At 32.9% G+C, this 16154-nt stretch overlaps 1 protein-coding gene across 6 annotated transcripts in view; it reads left to right on the top strand.

Moving 5' to 3' along the window:
• Positions 1 to 16154, top strand: part of LOC107064848 (uncharacterized) — a 132729-nt gene that overhangs the window by 79638 nt on the left and 36937 nt on the right. For all 6 annotated transcript variants that reach the window (XM_089174865.1, XM_089174869.1, XM_089174866.1 and 3 more), the window contains one exon: positions 3911 to 3986. In XM_089174865.1, the coding sequence (XP_089030991.1) occupies positions 3911 to 3986 (76 nt within the window). The remainder of the gene's footprint in view (positions 1 to 3910; positions 3987 to 16154) is intronic.

Genomic DNA, 16154 nt, shown 5'->3' with positions numbered 1-16154 from the left:
GTGGTGGTGGTTGCTCTTCAGTATAATCTGGAAGTGCCGTTATTGTGTTCCTTGCGTATAACAGATGCGGTTATTGCGGTGAAACGAGGAATATCGATGATTAGAGAAGCAAGGTAGCTAGCCTGCGGTCGTGGCCACACCTTCCTATTCCCAATTGCTCCGTGAATTAATTTATCGCAATGCGTAGTTAATGCAATGACGTTAGGCCTCTCTTAACAACCACTAAATTTTGGATTTCAGTAATTAACGATTTAATTACTCGATCGATATCACCAAACAATACCATACAATCATTTCGCCATTTAAAACCTTTCTTTTTCCTATCGACTTAAGTATACGCTTATACACTTTATTTCTACCCACAAATGTCTACTTCGGTTATCATTCATATATCGATTTGTTAATGGAAAAAATACTATACATAAATAGTTTATTATAATATATGACCGAAAGTTAATTTTTTAATTGGTGATAATATGAAACGATTAAAATAAAACATCAATTAAAAGATTTTAATTCAATGATTATTAATTAGCTATTGTAATTTGTTAGATAATGATTTAGAAAAAAAATCCGATATAAAAGTTTCTTTTGTTTTGTAAAAGAGACTTTAGAAAATAGAGTTGAAAAAGGTAGGTAGAAAGAAAACGTGGAATTGAATGTCTGGAATAATTTATGCAACATAGAATGAAGAAGCGTGACAATGGTTTCGTATGTTCCATGTGAAAATATACATATACATCTATATACTTACTCTAGAACGGTTCTCTATTCCGTGTCTGCTCTGGAAGAAGTACATTTCGTTTTCAGCTTTAAAAAGAGAAAAGAGAAAGAAACAGGAAGAGAAAGGAAAAGAAAGAAAACAAAAAAAACAAAAAAAGAAAATACGAAAGGAATCGTTGAAAATTGAATTCGTGCATCGACTTTTTCGATAGCTGAGGATTCCTTCGTCGAGGGAAATAACAAAGTGACGCTAAATTCGACAGTTTCGCGTTTCAACTTTGCCAAGAAGAAAAGGTGGAGAAAAGACAAAAAAAAAAGAAGCTGCCTCGGCATTTCGATTATCTTTTTCTCCTGAAAATAAGAGACAATTTTTACATTTTTTTTATCTTACATTTTCTCTTTTTCATTCTCTATTGTAATGGTATATAACTAACAAAAAAAAAACCTAAAAAAAAAGAGATACAACAAACAATAAATTTATTTTCCATAACAATACGTAACTAATCAAGGTAAGAAAACGGTTAACATGAAAGGATAGTAGATCTCATAGCTGAATCTTTATCAACAATGTACAATTCCCTTTTCTTCCTTCCAAGCCAAGTATTTTCATTATAATAGGTATTTGTATTGTATTCCGAGTGAAATAGCACAGTACTTAATTAAAGGAACCTTCTCGGTTTGTCTCAACACATCCTATACATGCCACAATAGAATTTTATTTAAGTAACATAAGGAAGAAAAATATCTATATTTCCTTTCGTATATCTTAATGAGAAACTATCCTCATTATTATCTTTATTATTATTATTAATATTATTATTATTATTATTATTATTATTTTTATTTTTATTTTTATTATTATTGTTATTATTATTATTGTTATTCTAAAGATGCTCATCGTAAATAAAATTTTTATATTTACTTATTTTTCTTTTACTCTTTTCTCTTTCCCTTTTTTTTATTTTATCTTCCCAACATGTTTTACGAATCTAAGAAAGATTTTCAAAATGGTTGGCATACAAATCGTCAGATTAGAATAATCTGATCTGGGGTGGGGTTGGTTGGGGGGTGGTTGAGAGAATAGAATTGTAGGTAATATCGTCGGTGGAACGATTCAGCTCGTAATTCGTATTATTTGCATTGATTGCGAAGAGAATCATTGAGAGAAAGAGAGATAGAGGGGGAAAAATGGTAAAGATTTCTTTGAAAATGGTAATCTTGTATATTGAATTAAAAGGTAGATATTATTTTAGCGGTGAAATGAAATGCAGTTTATTTAACTGAAGTACATGCCTCCTCCTCTCTCACCCTCCTTCCCATGGAGAAGGGCTATACAAAGCATTGTTACTATTTCTGAGAAGGAGAATTATTAAAAAAATAAAAAACCAGTATTTCCACGATCATATGCTTCCGTTTGATATAATTAAAAATATACAAAAATAATAAAATATTGTAAGCAAATGTAAAATACAATGTACAGAAAAAATAATTCAATAAGAATTTGTTCTCTTCTCTTTTAGTATTGTCAAACACCAAATACTTGTTCGACAATATATACATATCACACACACATGATCACCTAATAGTATCGTTCACTATCAACCTTTTTATTATCTTGCACTGTCTTATGACGTGCAATTTATTGCAGTGACATATTGTAGCACTTTATCTTACTACTATATTTTTTTCTATTGATCTTGATTAGGCAGATTAATGAGATACTATTTATTATCTAACATATGTCTACTATTACTCGTGGAAGAATGATTTTTCTAAAAATCCCATAAAAAGGTGGATCGATAAAAGTAAGTCGAAGTTGAGGAAGTACGTGCGAAGAAAGTCAAGATGAGAAGATGAGGAGAAAAGAACGCGAAGAAGGTGTTCACAAAAGACGTCACAATAGATTTGGCGAGGCATTGTTTGAACATCTAGCACGATCCACTTCCGATCCACTTTCCTTAAGGTACTCATGTACCACCGTAGTACAATTTTCCGGGGCCTTTATACCCTTGTCACACCACCGATGTTCAAGGCTCGAGACGAAGGTCGGAAAAAAAAGCTTGTCGTAGGGTCGAGTGTTCAAAAGGGAACCTCTTTTAAAGTCGCCATTGTATCGCCATTGGTTTCTCGGGTCAAGGATTTCTTCGATTTTGGAATTGAAAGGAATAGTGGAATACTACTCGTCACACGAGTGGAACCATTCAACATCGATCGACAACAATTCTTAATCTTTCCCTAATATTGATTGGATGTGTAATTGTTATTAAAACTAGGGTAAGAAAAATCTGTTATAGTTTGAGAAATTAGGATGAATCTATAAATATATATATTTAACTTTATGTTCTACTTTTATTATTAATGCGATATTCATAAATGTTGACATCAAACTATGAGTATAAAACAATTTTTTCTTCAAAATCATCTTAATTAAATATTATTTGTTCAATTATTATCATAAATCAGATGAGAAGAGAAAGTTTTTAAATTTAGAATTCGCTATTACAATTTTTTTCGAAAGCGGAGCTTTAAATGAAACAATGTTTTTCTTTTTTTTTTTTTTTGAAATATTTTTACACGGAGAATCACCTCAACTCAGTTATACTACCTCTCCGGATATGTTTCATATAAAAATAAATGTTCACTTTTCCTGTAAAATATTTTGCAATTTTTTGCTTTTAAATATTCGTCTATTCTCGTATTCCTTTCATTCAACAAACGTTTGATTCCTCTCATTCTATTGTTTACAATTAATCGTACAAAATTGTTTAAAATCATGCAACTTTTATACATTTTTAGGATTCATAGTTTTAACTTTGTACACATTCTCACTTATGCTAAATATTTTACAAAGAACAAGTGGTATTTTAAGAACGATGAAGAATATATTCAATCGTTATCTTAATATCTTTCTTAAACTTTAAGCTCAAGTGTACTAAACGTTTGAAAGATAAAAAAGCAATCAAAAGAGATAAAAAGGGAAAGAAAGAAGGATAAATAAAATGAAAATAAAAAGTTTTAAGAGTTAAGGATAATTCTCAAAGAAAATGAAGATTACGAATGTAGTTTAGTTTAAGTTACACAGTTACTTTGTTATCTTTTTTTATTTATTTTATTTTATTTTATTTTATTTTCTTTCTCACTCACCTGGATAATTCTCTAAATTGTTTTTTTCTTTTTTATGTTACAGTCGCAGCTCTGAAGTTACTCAGTATAAACGTCCCACCGTACACCTTAAGGGGCAAGAACGCAATTCTGGAGTGCAGGTGAGAAAGTAATATTTTTACAATATTATACTATAGCTATACACACACACACACACACACACACACACACACACGACAAAAAGAAGGAAAAAGACCAAGAGGATGAAAAGTTTTGGGAAAAAGAGAAGTTGAAAAGAATGAAAGAACAAGACAAAAAAACAGTAAGAAAGGGTGAGAAAAAAAGTGAGGGGTGGAAAGAGAAAAGGATTTCTTTTCTTTATCTGGAAAACGTCTTGGAATCTTGTCTCTTGTCGACGCTTTAGGATTCTTATTTTATCGTGGTATGTGTATAGTACGAGAATCGGACATGGATTCTAGCACGCGAATTCTTTTCCCAAGTCTTTCTATCTCTTTATTTTTTATATATAAAGGATGTCACAAAATACGTGAACGTAATTTTGAAACGGTAGGATCAAAGTGTTAAAATTGTGCTAGCATATTTTCTATAACCACTTTCTTATATTCTTTTTATTTATTTTTCTATCGTTTTACGAAACGTGGAAGATTTCGAATGTGAGTTACGTCGGAGAAACGTAGAATGGATGGGAAGGGGGGGGGGAGATGTATTACGCAATTCAACGATAGACACGTTCACCGCAAAGAGACTTTCGTATGTTATCACTGGTTGGTCAGTCCTTTCCCTGTCCCTATCCCTTTGATATACTCTATCGTTTGATTAAATGCGATAGCAAATCAATCGCACTATATATACCTCTTTAAAAATCTATTCAAAGGCCCAATACGTTCCCACATATCTGTTACTCTGTGTATATATGTCTCTATCTATGTTTGTATGTCACAAACAACGTAATCAATCCTTTGAATAATTTTCATCGTCAAACTTATTCACTTAAAGGAAAAACGTGTATATTCTATTTTTAAGAAATTATTTATATATATTTTTAATTGTATAGGACAATTTTATAAAAGTAAATGCACAAATAAATTGACTGTTATTATATATCGAGTAGGGAAGGGGGAGATGGGGAAGACTGTCGTGTATGTTACAGTGAAAAATTATTAATGTAGATCATTGAAAATTCCGTTATATTGAATTCCACTGAATCGTATATTTTGATATTATATTTATAATATTATTAATATTTGATTTTATTTATATATCATAATTAATAATTATGAAGTTGAAAAGGTTTGCAAAGGTTTTGTTTTCTTATTACTTTTTCTATTCTCTTCAAATAATTTCATTATTTCGTTATTATTTTGAGTTTTTTTTTCCTACTTCGAATAGAGGTAAGAAAGATGTTAGTTTTGAAGTATTATGCGTAATTAGAAGGAATTATCGGTGTAGAAGTAATTAATTCTTGTTAAATATTGCCCATGGGCGTTAAAACGTCGTAGAAGCGTAACGTAGCGTAGTATATAACGCAGAAAGGTAGGTAAGGGTAGATACTGTATTCATTTATACAAATCGATTTTCTTGAGATTAAGTCTGTCGGTGCTTCAGGGGCTACACTGAAAGTCCGGGATGAAATGTAATTAAAATGATCTCCGCTCTTCAGACCTTCAGATTTTTATTCTACCTCCTCTTATAGAAAATTCGTTTCCCGTCAAAGGCGTAATAACGATACCTTCGTTTAACAAATTTTGTAATTCGTTAGATAACGATTGCTCGTAAAGAAAAAGAGAGAGAGAGAGAATAGTGACTTTGAGTAATTATTATATAAGAAAGCCAATGAATCTGATCCTTTTGAGCATAACTTATCCGCTTAAATTATTATTTCATCATAGGAAAAAAGAAAAGAATAGAAAATAATATCTGACAATTATCGAGAAAGGATTTGTATTGTTCAATCAAATTTTACTAGGACAAAAAGTATTCCGCGTATAGCGTTTTATTAATTAAAAATATTTTAAGCGACACAATGAAAAAAAAAAGAAGAAATGAAAAAATGGGAAAAATATTAATAATCATAATTTTCATGAATTACAGTTATAATCTATTATACATTTAAACGAGTGATTTCGAAAATTCTCTTTGATGAATAATTTCGCGATTCGTTTTTACGTGCTGGTCCGTCGCGTCATAATCACTAATGTACGCGAACAAAGGTGAAATGAGAGAGAGAGAGAGAGAGAGAGAGATAAAAAGCTGACCGAAACTCTAGGGTTGCTTTATATTACGCGTCTTCTTCTCTTTGTACGCGTAATATTTCGCGTTGGTCCAATGCGACGGATAATGGAGAGTCACGAGGAAAAGAACGTCCGGTCCCACGAATCACCAACGGTGTACGATATTTTTACATTTTTTTTTTTTTTTTTTTTTTATTATTTCTTTTTACTCGAGTAAAAAAATGGGCCGAGGAAGGGAAAAGGGGGAGAGAGAAAAAGAGAAAAAAAAACCAAAACCGTACAAAGTGCAACCACTCCCCCTACGTTCAAAGCAGCACACAGAAAGAAAGAGAGAAACAGAGAGAGAGAGAGAGAGAGAGAGAGAGAGAATGAGAAAAAGCTGTTACAACTTGAATAAAAAATTAATCATTTTTTCATATGAATGTCCTACGTTTATTTTATTCCTTCTCGATAATCGGGGAAAATAAATGAAGAAAAATAAAATCATTCGTACTGTTATTTATCGATTCGATATTTAAAACAACCATTTTTTTTTGTTTTTTGTTTATCAAGATTTATAGAAATAAATGATCGGTATTTCAAATGAAGTATCAATTCGTATTTAATTATTAAAATGTTCCAATTTAATACAGATTAATATTAACAATTGTCGATAAAATAAATAATAAAAATGTATAATCAAATATCGTGATATGTGATACAGGTGTTCGATGTTACACACCGGGGTAATGAAAATAAAAAGGAAAAAAATAACTAGAAGAAGAAGAAGAATAATATATTTCGATATTTAAATCGTATGATAAGTATTAATGATTAATTAATCGATTTAAATATTTACTATTTCAATGAAGCCTATATTTATCTTTTATAATCAATTTTCAAATTATAATAATTTATTTGCAAAATTTTATTACTAAATATTTAAACAGTAATCGATCATATAATATCAAATATCAATAGTATATACCTTTGGCGTTATATTTAACCATAAAAAGAAAAAGAAAAAAAAAGAAGGAAAAAAAAACAAACAAACCAAATTGAAAGAAAAATACCAAGCGATAAAAAATATTACGAATCTTTGATATCAAACGAAGTAACGTAAACGAATAGATAGATTAAAATAAGAAAAAAAAAGAAGAGAAAAAAAAATGAAAAGTTAAGAAAGAGTCGGAGGAGAGGAAAGATCGAACGCGAGATAAAATACGAGGGAGGGAAATGCAAAAGAGTCAAAGTTTGGCATAGCGAATCGTTATAAGAAGAAGAAGAGAGAGAGAGAGAGAGAGAGAGAGAGAGAGAGAGAGAGAGAGAGAGAGAGTCTTCTTCGACTTCTCGTTTCATTTATCGTAGCCCTCGAGAGATGGGACAAAGTCTAAGCGAGAAAAGAACTCTCGAGTTTCGTACTTCAGCAACCTCCTTTTGCCCCACTCGAACTCGATATAGAGACTCGCAAGATGAAGAAGAAGCAGAAGAAAAAGAGAAGGAAAAAGAAAAAGAAAAGAAAGAGAAGGAAGGAAGGAAGGAAGGAAAAGTATAAGAAACGAATAAAATCCTGTTCCTAGCTTGTTCCTTCTTCCAATTGCAGATCCCTCGAGAGAATATCCCGCGCGTACTGCGGACTACTTCTCGGTGAAGCTTTGGGCTTCTAATCTGTCGATCGAAATTCCATCGTTGCCTGAGGTACTTGAACGAATTGATGGGGCTGCCCAAAAGGACGCGAACATAGAAACACAAAGAAAGAAAAAGATAGAGAGAGAGAGAAAGAGAGGGGGGTTAAGAAAAAGGAGAGAATGGGAATAGTGTATATGTGAAAAAGAGAAAGAAATTTGTAAGAAAGAGAGTAAAGGTAGGAAACAAGGTAGACTGTTAGTCAGCAAAATTCGTTTCAGCAAAGCGATCCGTCACCGAATATCGGGGAAAAAGAAAGACACAGAGGTCTCCTTGAACTAGCTACGAATGGACCAAGTATTTTCCAAACCCTCGAATACTCACTCAAACAAGATTTACCAATCGTAACACATAGATAAAGATAGGACTTGTTATATTCACACACGTGACATACACATAAAAATGTAGATTTCTTAGAATGTAGAATAGACAGAGTACAACTTGGATACTTTGTATGTCTCTAACATATTTAAAAAAACACAGAGACACAGATACACATACATAGAAGGTATATCGAACATCCCAAGAGCTAATATAACATTCGAACGAATTTACTTTTTCCGAATGCAGACGTTGTCTCTGACCGTAGAAAACGGAGTTACTTTTACTAGTCTTACCGCCAACCTGTCTGCTGTTCTTTCAAGCACGTTTCTTCTTGCTTAGAATCTTTACTTTCTCTTCGAACTAAATTTAATCTCTCTTCTCTCTCTCTCTCTCTCTCTATCTATCTATCTCTATCTCTATCTCTATCTCTCTTTCTCCCACGAGAAATCCCTTATTGCAAGATTTTTCTTTTCTTTTTTTGTTTCTTTTTTTTTTCGTATAATCAAGTAACATAATAATATAATTATAAAATCACAAATATATTTACCGTTATTGAAACTATTTAAAATATTTTTTTTAAACCTTCATAACATTTAAGCTTTGTTCTTTTCCTAGAAAAAAAAAGGGTAACTTTCTATGAGAACAAACCAAAGATCGTTGAAAACTGCATTGTCCTTTCGAAACAAACCAAGGGATGATATTTTTCTTTCTAATCTCAAAATCTCCATTTCAATTAAATTTAATTGTAACAAAAATAAAAAATACAACAACAATACAAATATCGTTTAATCGATATTATCGAAAAATCGTCTGTTATTATAGTTTCGTAATTGTATCTTTTATTTCCTTTAAAACCATCCTTAGAGCTTGAATGCAAATAATCCACAGGCCGGTCAGAAGCACCCTGATTTCTCTACTCTCTCTCTCTCTCTCTCTCTCCCTTTCTCTCCCTTACCTGCATCGTCTTTCGAAATTAGCTGAGCACCCTTCGTTGAAGAGCCGGTCGTTCAACCAACCGAGCAAGAGAGACCGAACCCGCAGGCACGTCTTCGTGTACGTCGACGAGCAACTCTCGAATTAGTGGTCGGTTATCTAGGATTTCTCTTGTCGAGCGTACGGTTTGCGCATAACCATAAGGTCTTTCTCTTTCTCTCTCTCTCTCTCTCTCTCTCTCTCTCTCTCTCTCTCTATCTATCTATCTATCTATCTCTCTCTCTATCTTATGTATACTCATACAATCTACTCTTATGAGAAACGAGATGTTTCGAGGCACACACTTACGAGCAGCACGCTCTTCCCACCCCCCTTCCTCCGCCCTATCCACTTGCCGCTTTGTTAGTAATTGTACTCCCAAAGTTATTTGAAAATCGAAGTCTCCTTCTTGAAGATGAGAAAGGAAGTAAAGTGGTGAACAGACAGGAAAACCAGCAAAATGGAAGAGAAGCCTTTGCTATTGACCGATCGTTGTAAAAGATCCTTGACGATGATCCCATCATTTATTAATTGAAATACCTAACGTAACGTTTTGATCTTTCCGATAGAATATTTCCCTAACGTGTTTATGGGTTCATACAAAATATGTGTGTGGAATCATCGAATCTTATCTCATTGTTATCTATTTAACAGATAATTAATCATAATTATTATATAATATACTTAAACGTGGTGAAAATTAGTTATTTATTAAATTATGTGCAAACGGATTGGTTTTGATTGATTTATTTTTATTTTATTTTTTTATTTTTACAAATATTTCCTGACAAAATTTAATATTTAATTTTTCGCATATTTCTTAATAAGAGCAATAAAAAAATAAAATAAAAAATAATTTTTCCCAAGTGATTTCGTTTTAAAATCGCTTTTAGTTGTCGCATTGAGGACAATTACGTGCTCGTTCGGACAGGCAAAATCCAATTTTTAAAATGAAATCTTGATAACGTGAGCGCGACAAATCAATTAATATGATCATTAGCGTGTCCTCTCACTCTATCTGTCTGTCTGTCTCTCTCTCTCTCTCTCTCTCTCTCTCTCTCTCTCTCTCTCTCTCACTCACTCGACATAGGAGAGTTCATTAATAATTTTGAATTTTGTAGAACGTTCGAATATACAATATGCACCGACTTTCAAATATGATATGAGTTTATGCATTATAAGCTTTTATTGTACACCAGAGAGGAAAGGGATCCAAATCTCTGATATAGAAGAATGTTGGATAATTCAACAATTCGTTCTACATAATTTCAAATTAATTCTTTCCTTTGATACAAAACATTTTGCTAATCCTTTTATTTTAATATATGTATGTAGAACTTTGATTTGATTATTAACAATATTCGACCTATTTATATTTGTATAAATTATTAAATAAATATTTTTGATCATATATATTTATGTCAAATTGTTTTATAATTTGATTGGAAATAATGTTACAAAGAAATAACAGGAAAAAATAAAAAAACAAGAGCTATGTAAAACGTCCATAGTCGTTTCTCGAACCATTCGTGGAGGCTCGACCATATTCGAAGATTAAATTTATTCCATTCCAGGTTTTGTACGTGTGTATCTGTGTCCGTGTGTGTATGTTGTATATCAATGTAGCGTGTGTCTATACGTACGGCTCTTATATTTTCTACAATATTTTCCAGTCGGTGGAAGTTGGGGGAAATACATAAAACGAATCGACGAATCGAGAGGAAACTGCCTTTCCGCTTACACGCTCTCTCGATTCAACCGACCAAAAGCAAGTGACGTTTGTTCTTATATCATTTAGACTTTGCGGAAGATATTTCGCGCATCGCTGAACGCAACCACCACCACCATCACCTTGCGAGTATATTTTATCCCTTTTTTTCTTCTTATACAAGTCTTTCTTTCGACTCACGTATCGAACAAAAATAAACCCTTAAAAAAAAAAAGAACGAAGAAAAATAAAAAGCAAAGAAACAACAACAAAAAAACAAATATAACAAAACTTCAAAAATAAAACTATACAATAATAGAGTAACACAATTTTTTTTTCTTCTCTACGAATCTCATATACATAGAAACGAGAACTCTCGTTGAGAAAACGACGTCTCGTTATACGGTAAAATTAAAGTAATCAAAATAGGTGAAAAATCGATGAACCATCTCTCTTTCTCTTTTTCTACATATAGATACGTGTACGTAGATATAATACATATACGTGTACATGGTTATTCCGCGTATAGAAATATGTAAATATTTTATTAAAAACAGAACTCGTTTTCACGTGGGTACACTTTGCCAGTAACGTTTTTGTCGTAGGTAGTAGTTTTATAGATAGGTAGAGATAGGTACCCACATCTAACATTAATGTATTCATCGACAACGGTCTGTAACACCGGGCAACCATTACAGGAAAGTACATTTAGCTGATTGCGTATCGGCAAAGTGCACAATCATAGACAGCATTTCTATCTTGGTTTTTACGATGGGAAAAGAATCGATATTGGGAATGGTACTACTCGATATCGTTGTCGATAGTAGGTAGTATATATACAATATATATATAGAATAGTATATATAGAAGAAAAAGAAGAAATGGAGGAGGAGAAGGAAGTTAAAAGAAAAAGTAAAAGGGAATGGGAAGATAGCTAACTAGAGTCCCTAGCGCGTACTTCGTCTAGTTTTGAAACATATCGCGTGTTCAAAATACCAGCATGCTTTCCACGTAACGTCGTAACCAAGATACTGAAAAGAGCGAATCTTCAACAAATTGGAGTCCAAGCTTTTTTACCAAAAAATCGTTTGAAAAGTAGAGCAATGCTAGCGATTTTCTTTTCTTTTTTACGTTCTTCGGTCGAAATTTCAAAATTTTTTCTTTCTCTTTAAATGGAACACTTGACCGTTCGTCTCACCCTATTCGTCATCTTAGCTCATTTTTAACAACCCTTTTCATTAGCTTCACACATACACAAACAAGTGTTCAATACCTTTTTTTCATTCCCTTACTCATCTACTCCTTTTTCCTATCCTCTTACCTTTCTCTTCTTTTTATTCTTTTTCCCTTCTTTTCTTTTCTTTTCTTTTCTTTTCTTTTCTTTTCTTATACTTCTCTCTCTTTTATTCCCTTTACTTTCTTCCTTTCTCCTATTTTATCTCGTTTCACTGTTAGAATTTCCAAAATCTTTATTACACACACGGTTTTGTTTTCGAATCGAACGATACCTCAAACGAAAAAAAATGGTATTCCCCCTTTTTTTCTTTCTTTTTTTTTTTGTTTGATTTATTTTTACGTGTAGAATTACCTTCAGTCTGGTCCTACCACTCGTTCATATACGTACTGTGTATTTGCGAAAGTCTATCAGTTATTTGGACAAACTCGTAACTCGACGTATTGTGTTTCGTTCGATATCAATTTCTTACGCATATCTATCTCGCGATGATGATAATATTAATAACAATAATAATAATAATATTATTTGTAAATCTTCTAATATAGGATGATATAATTTAAATCGAGGTAAATTATACATATATGTGTATATAGAAAATTAAATAAGTATTATTCACATGAATAAATAATAAAACAAATATTATTTATCTTACTAGTATATTGCTGAAATTGTTCATCAAATATCTGACGAACAAACTAAATGATATTTGTATCTCGTAAATGTATAATACTAAAATAAACACATAAATCATACTTTATTATTACTAAACCCGTTCATACGAATCACACATACATACATTAATGATAAACTTCATAGATGTTGGAGAGTATTAAATTACGATATCTAAAAGAAAAATCGAGGAAAAAAATAATGTAAGAGAGTAATATGAGATATCTCGAAATGTTTTCAACCCTTTTTACCATCCATTTCTTCTTTTTTTTTCTGTTTCTTTGCCCTTCATATGTATAACAAGTCTTCTCGTTTTTCGATGTAGCTTTTAGACGTAACCGAAGCGTCTTGAAATAACGTTACAAAGACACGATATTCAACCATTTTGCCCGCTAGCAGTTCGATTCGTCTTCTTCCATCTTTAAAAATCTATGCGCATAGATAAACGTACGTGCTTACATGCCTCGTATAAACTTCCCACACGTGAAGAAGCCGTAGTCAACGTTGTGTCGTCTTATTTCTCGTCTTCTACTACGTCGTCTACGTCGTCGTCAGCAACTTTGCATCGAAAAGTCTTGGTGGATAAGCGAGATACTTTCTGAAGAAAGCCAGATGGCATTTTCTCAGACATGGGGCCCCCCTTTCGATCAAAATATTTTATATTTCGATTTAGTCGTCTGGAAAACTAACATAAACGAGATATCCATTTAATAAATCGATTGACATCATTTTAACTTTATTATGTTAATATTAATTATAAAAGTAATTAAGATTAAAACATTTCATTGATAAAGTGAAATTGATTTGTAACAATTTATTGTAATTGCATTTTCTTTTTTTTTTTTTTATTAAGAAGAAAAATAGGAGATTAATATATTTTTTAAATTATTTGTACCTTTTGCAGTGTTCTTATTTAATCTTTATTTTTTTGAAATTATAAAAATATAATGCTTGATTGAAAAAAGTGTTAATTCAAGTAAAATTAACTTATAACAATTTATCCTGATAGACTTCTTTCTTTATTTTTTATTTTTTTTAAAAAGAAGAAAAACAGAATGCACTCATATTTTTTATAAATCGTCACTATTATGTAGCTTTTACGGACATTCGATTTAGAGTAGTACGTAAACTTGGATGATAAATTATTCGTAGGTAAGAGTCGCGTGGATGATAAACCGAGCAAGCTGCTGCACTAGAGAGAGTGAAAGAGAGAGAGAGAGATCTGGCATCGGTGTACCGTTAATTAGTCCCAGCGAATGTCATTCATCAGCTCAATAATTAAATCGCTCAATAATTAAGACACGGTCTTGCCGGGACGTTTCTACTTCATGCCACATCCGGATGCGGAAGGGTCGGAATTACGACTTTACACGTCGTTTTCTAATATTATCCAGCGGATCCCCGTTGGGACGCGACCCTAGCAACCGTGAACTGAGAGAGAGATAGAGAAAGACAGAATGAGAGGAGAGGAGGAGCAGAAGAAGAAGAAGAAGAAGAAGCAGAAGAAGAGAACTAAAACGAGAGAGAGAGATAGAGAAATAGTTGGAAGAGAGAAGAGAGAAACGAGACGGTCCCTCGGCGTAGGTATAAATTGCAAATTAGTTTACCGTCCCTGATGCAGCTCTCTCTGGCCCAACCCTCACCCCTACCACCACCCTTCCCTCTCTTTTTCTCCATCCTTTTCCTCCCTCTTTTACTATCTCGTTCTTTCGTTGGTTTATTCGTTGTGTCGCTTCACCCTCTAGTGTTAGTATCCACCACCAGTACCACCACCACCACCATCACCACTACTACCCCAAAACGAAGCTCGAAAAGCGTTGGTAACATCGAGAAATGAAGTTCGTGGCCTGCTCTGCTACTACTGCTACTATTGCTACTATTGCTACTACTGCTGCTGCTGCTACTACTACTATTACTACTATACTTTTAAATATATGTGAGTAAAAGCAAGAGATAACGAGGTACGCGCGGATCGCAAATCTCTCAGCAGCTATTTCAAGCACGGTGATTTCTCAGCAACGCCTTCCCCAGCGATGACTCTTTCATCAACGGCATCCATCTCGAATGGAATCCTGATCAATGACCGCAACTTCTTCCTACCTACATTCCTTCCTTGCTTTCCTTACTTGCGATACCTATCAACGAGAGTTTCCGAGTTTCCTATTCGCAAACTTGCATCATTCGAAAATTTCTCCAGAATTTTATTTTTACTCTTTTTACCTCTATTTCTATCTCTATCTATCTCTATTTCTTTCTGTTTTTATTTTTTGCAATATTTTTATATCCATTAATTTGATTAAATTTTACTACGAAACTTTTTTTTTTTTTTTGAAGTCGACCACTTTGAAATTGAAAACAATTTTTGATACGGTTATTTTTCTGATTATTGCTTGTAATAATAATAATAATAATAGTAATGCAGCACTATAATAGAAAATACGTTTTTAAGACTCAAGAAGTTGGAAATTGTTAGAAGTACGTTTATCAACGGCTTACCAGCTGATACTACTCACAGACGAGGATCAAAACTGGTCTTGGGCTTCCGTGTAATTTCTCCGTGGAGATACCTTCATTACGATACCCAAGATACTACCTCCCATTCATCCCTATCCTCATCTCACTCTCTCTTGTTCTCCCTAGCACTTTCTCACGATATCTCATCACGATACTCGAGCATTTATCTGCAAATCTCATTCATCCATGAAGTTTACCGGGATCTCGTCAACTCAAGAGAAAGAAGTGATCTTGCACAACAGAAAATAGAAAAGAGTCTCGTTTGCTTGAAGAAGTATACGAGGGGAAAAAAAAGAACGAATTGAAGCTTTGAAAATGAACGAGAGGGAGAGAGAAGAAGAACAAGAAAAAGAAAAAAAAAAGAGAAAGAATTTGACTGCTATCGTAGAAAAGAATTTTCCTTTCTTATTCTACAAAGAGAAGTTCACGTGTTCCAAGAAAGAGTTTATTTTCTTTCTTTATTTTGTCCTCTCTTCAATACTACTTCTCGAGGGAATAAGAAACAAGTACGGTAGCATAAGACGCAACTACTTCGTCAATAACAATCTCCCGTGAGAGTAAGTGTCAGATGTGCAAGACGTTGTCCTCATCTACTTGACAAGGATCTTCTTGTTTCACCTTTCTTACTTACTTACATATGTATATATGCACGTACATATGTATGTATGTAGTACAAAATAGTCCATTTCTCTCTGTCCTTTTTCGTAACTATCTTTTTTCTTTTCTCTTCCCTTTTACCTTATGTCAGACGTAGTTGAACGGTCAAACGAGCAAGCCAACGTATCAAGAAAAAGCTTCAGTGAAGTGAAAAAGACAAGGATGAAGATAGTGGAAAGAAACGCGCGCGTGATAGAAATAAGAGAAAATAGATGGTTGAGAAATACTGAAAGATAGGAAAGAAAAAGAGGAGAGAGAGAGAGAGAGAGAGAGAGAATGGGAAGGTAAAAGAGTAGAAAAGGATGAGAAATCTCGAAGAGAAGTCCCAAAG

The sequence above is a fragment of the Polistes dominula genome, unplaced genomic scaffold (genome assembly GCF_049000335.1).
Source record: "Polistes dominula isolate Pdom_NZ unplaced genomic scaffold, Pdom_raw_medaka contig_16, whole genome shotgun sequence".
NCBI lineage: Eukaryota > Metazoa > Arthropoda > Insecta > Hymenoptera > Vespidae > Polistes > Polistes dominula.
Note: the sequence above shows the minus strand (reverse complement) of the source record. Positions and strands in the feature narration are given on the sequence as shown.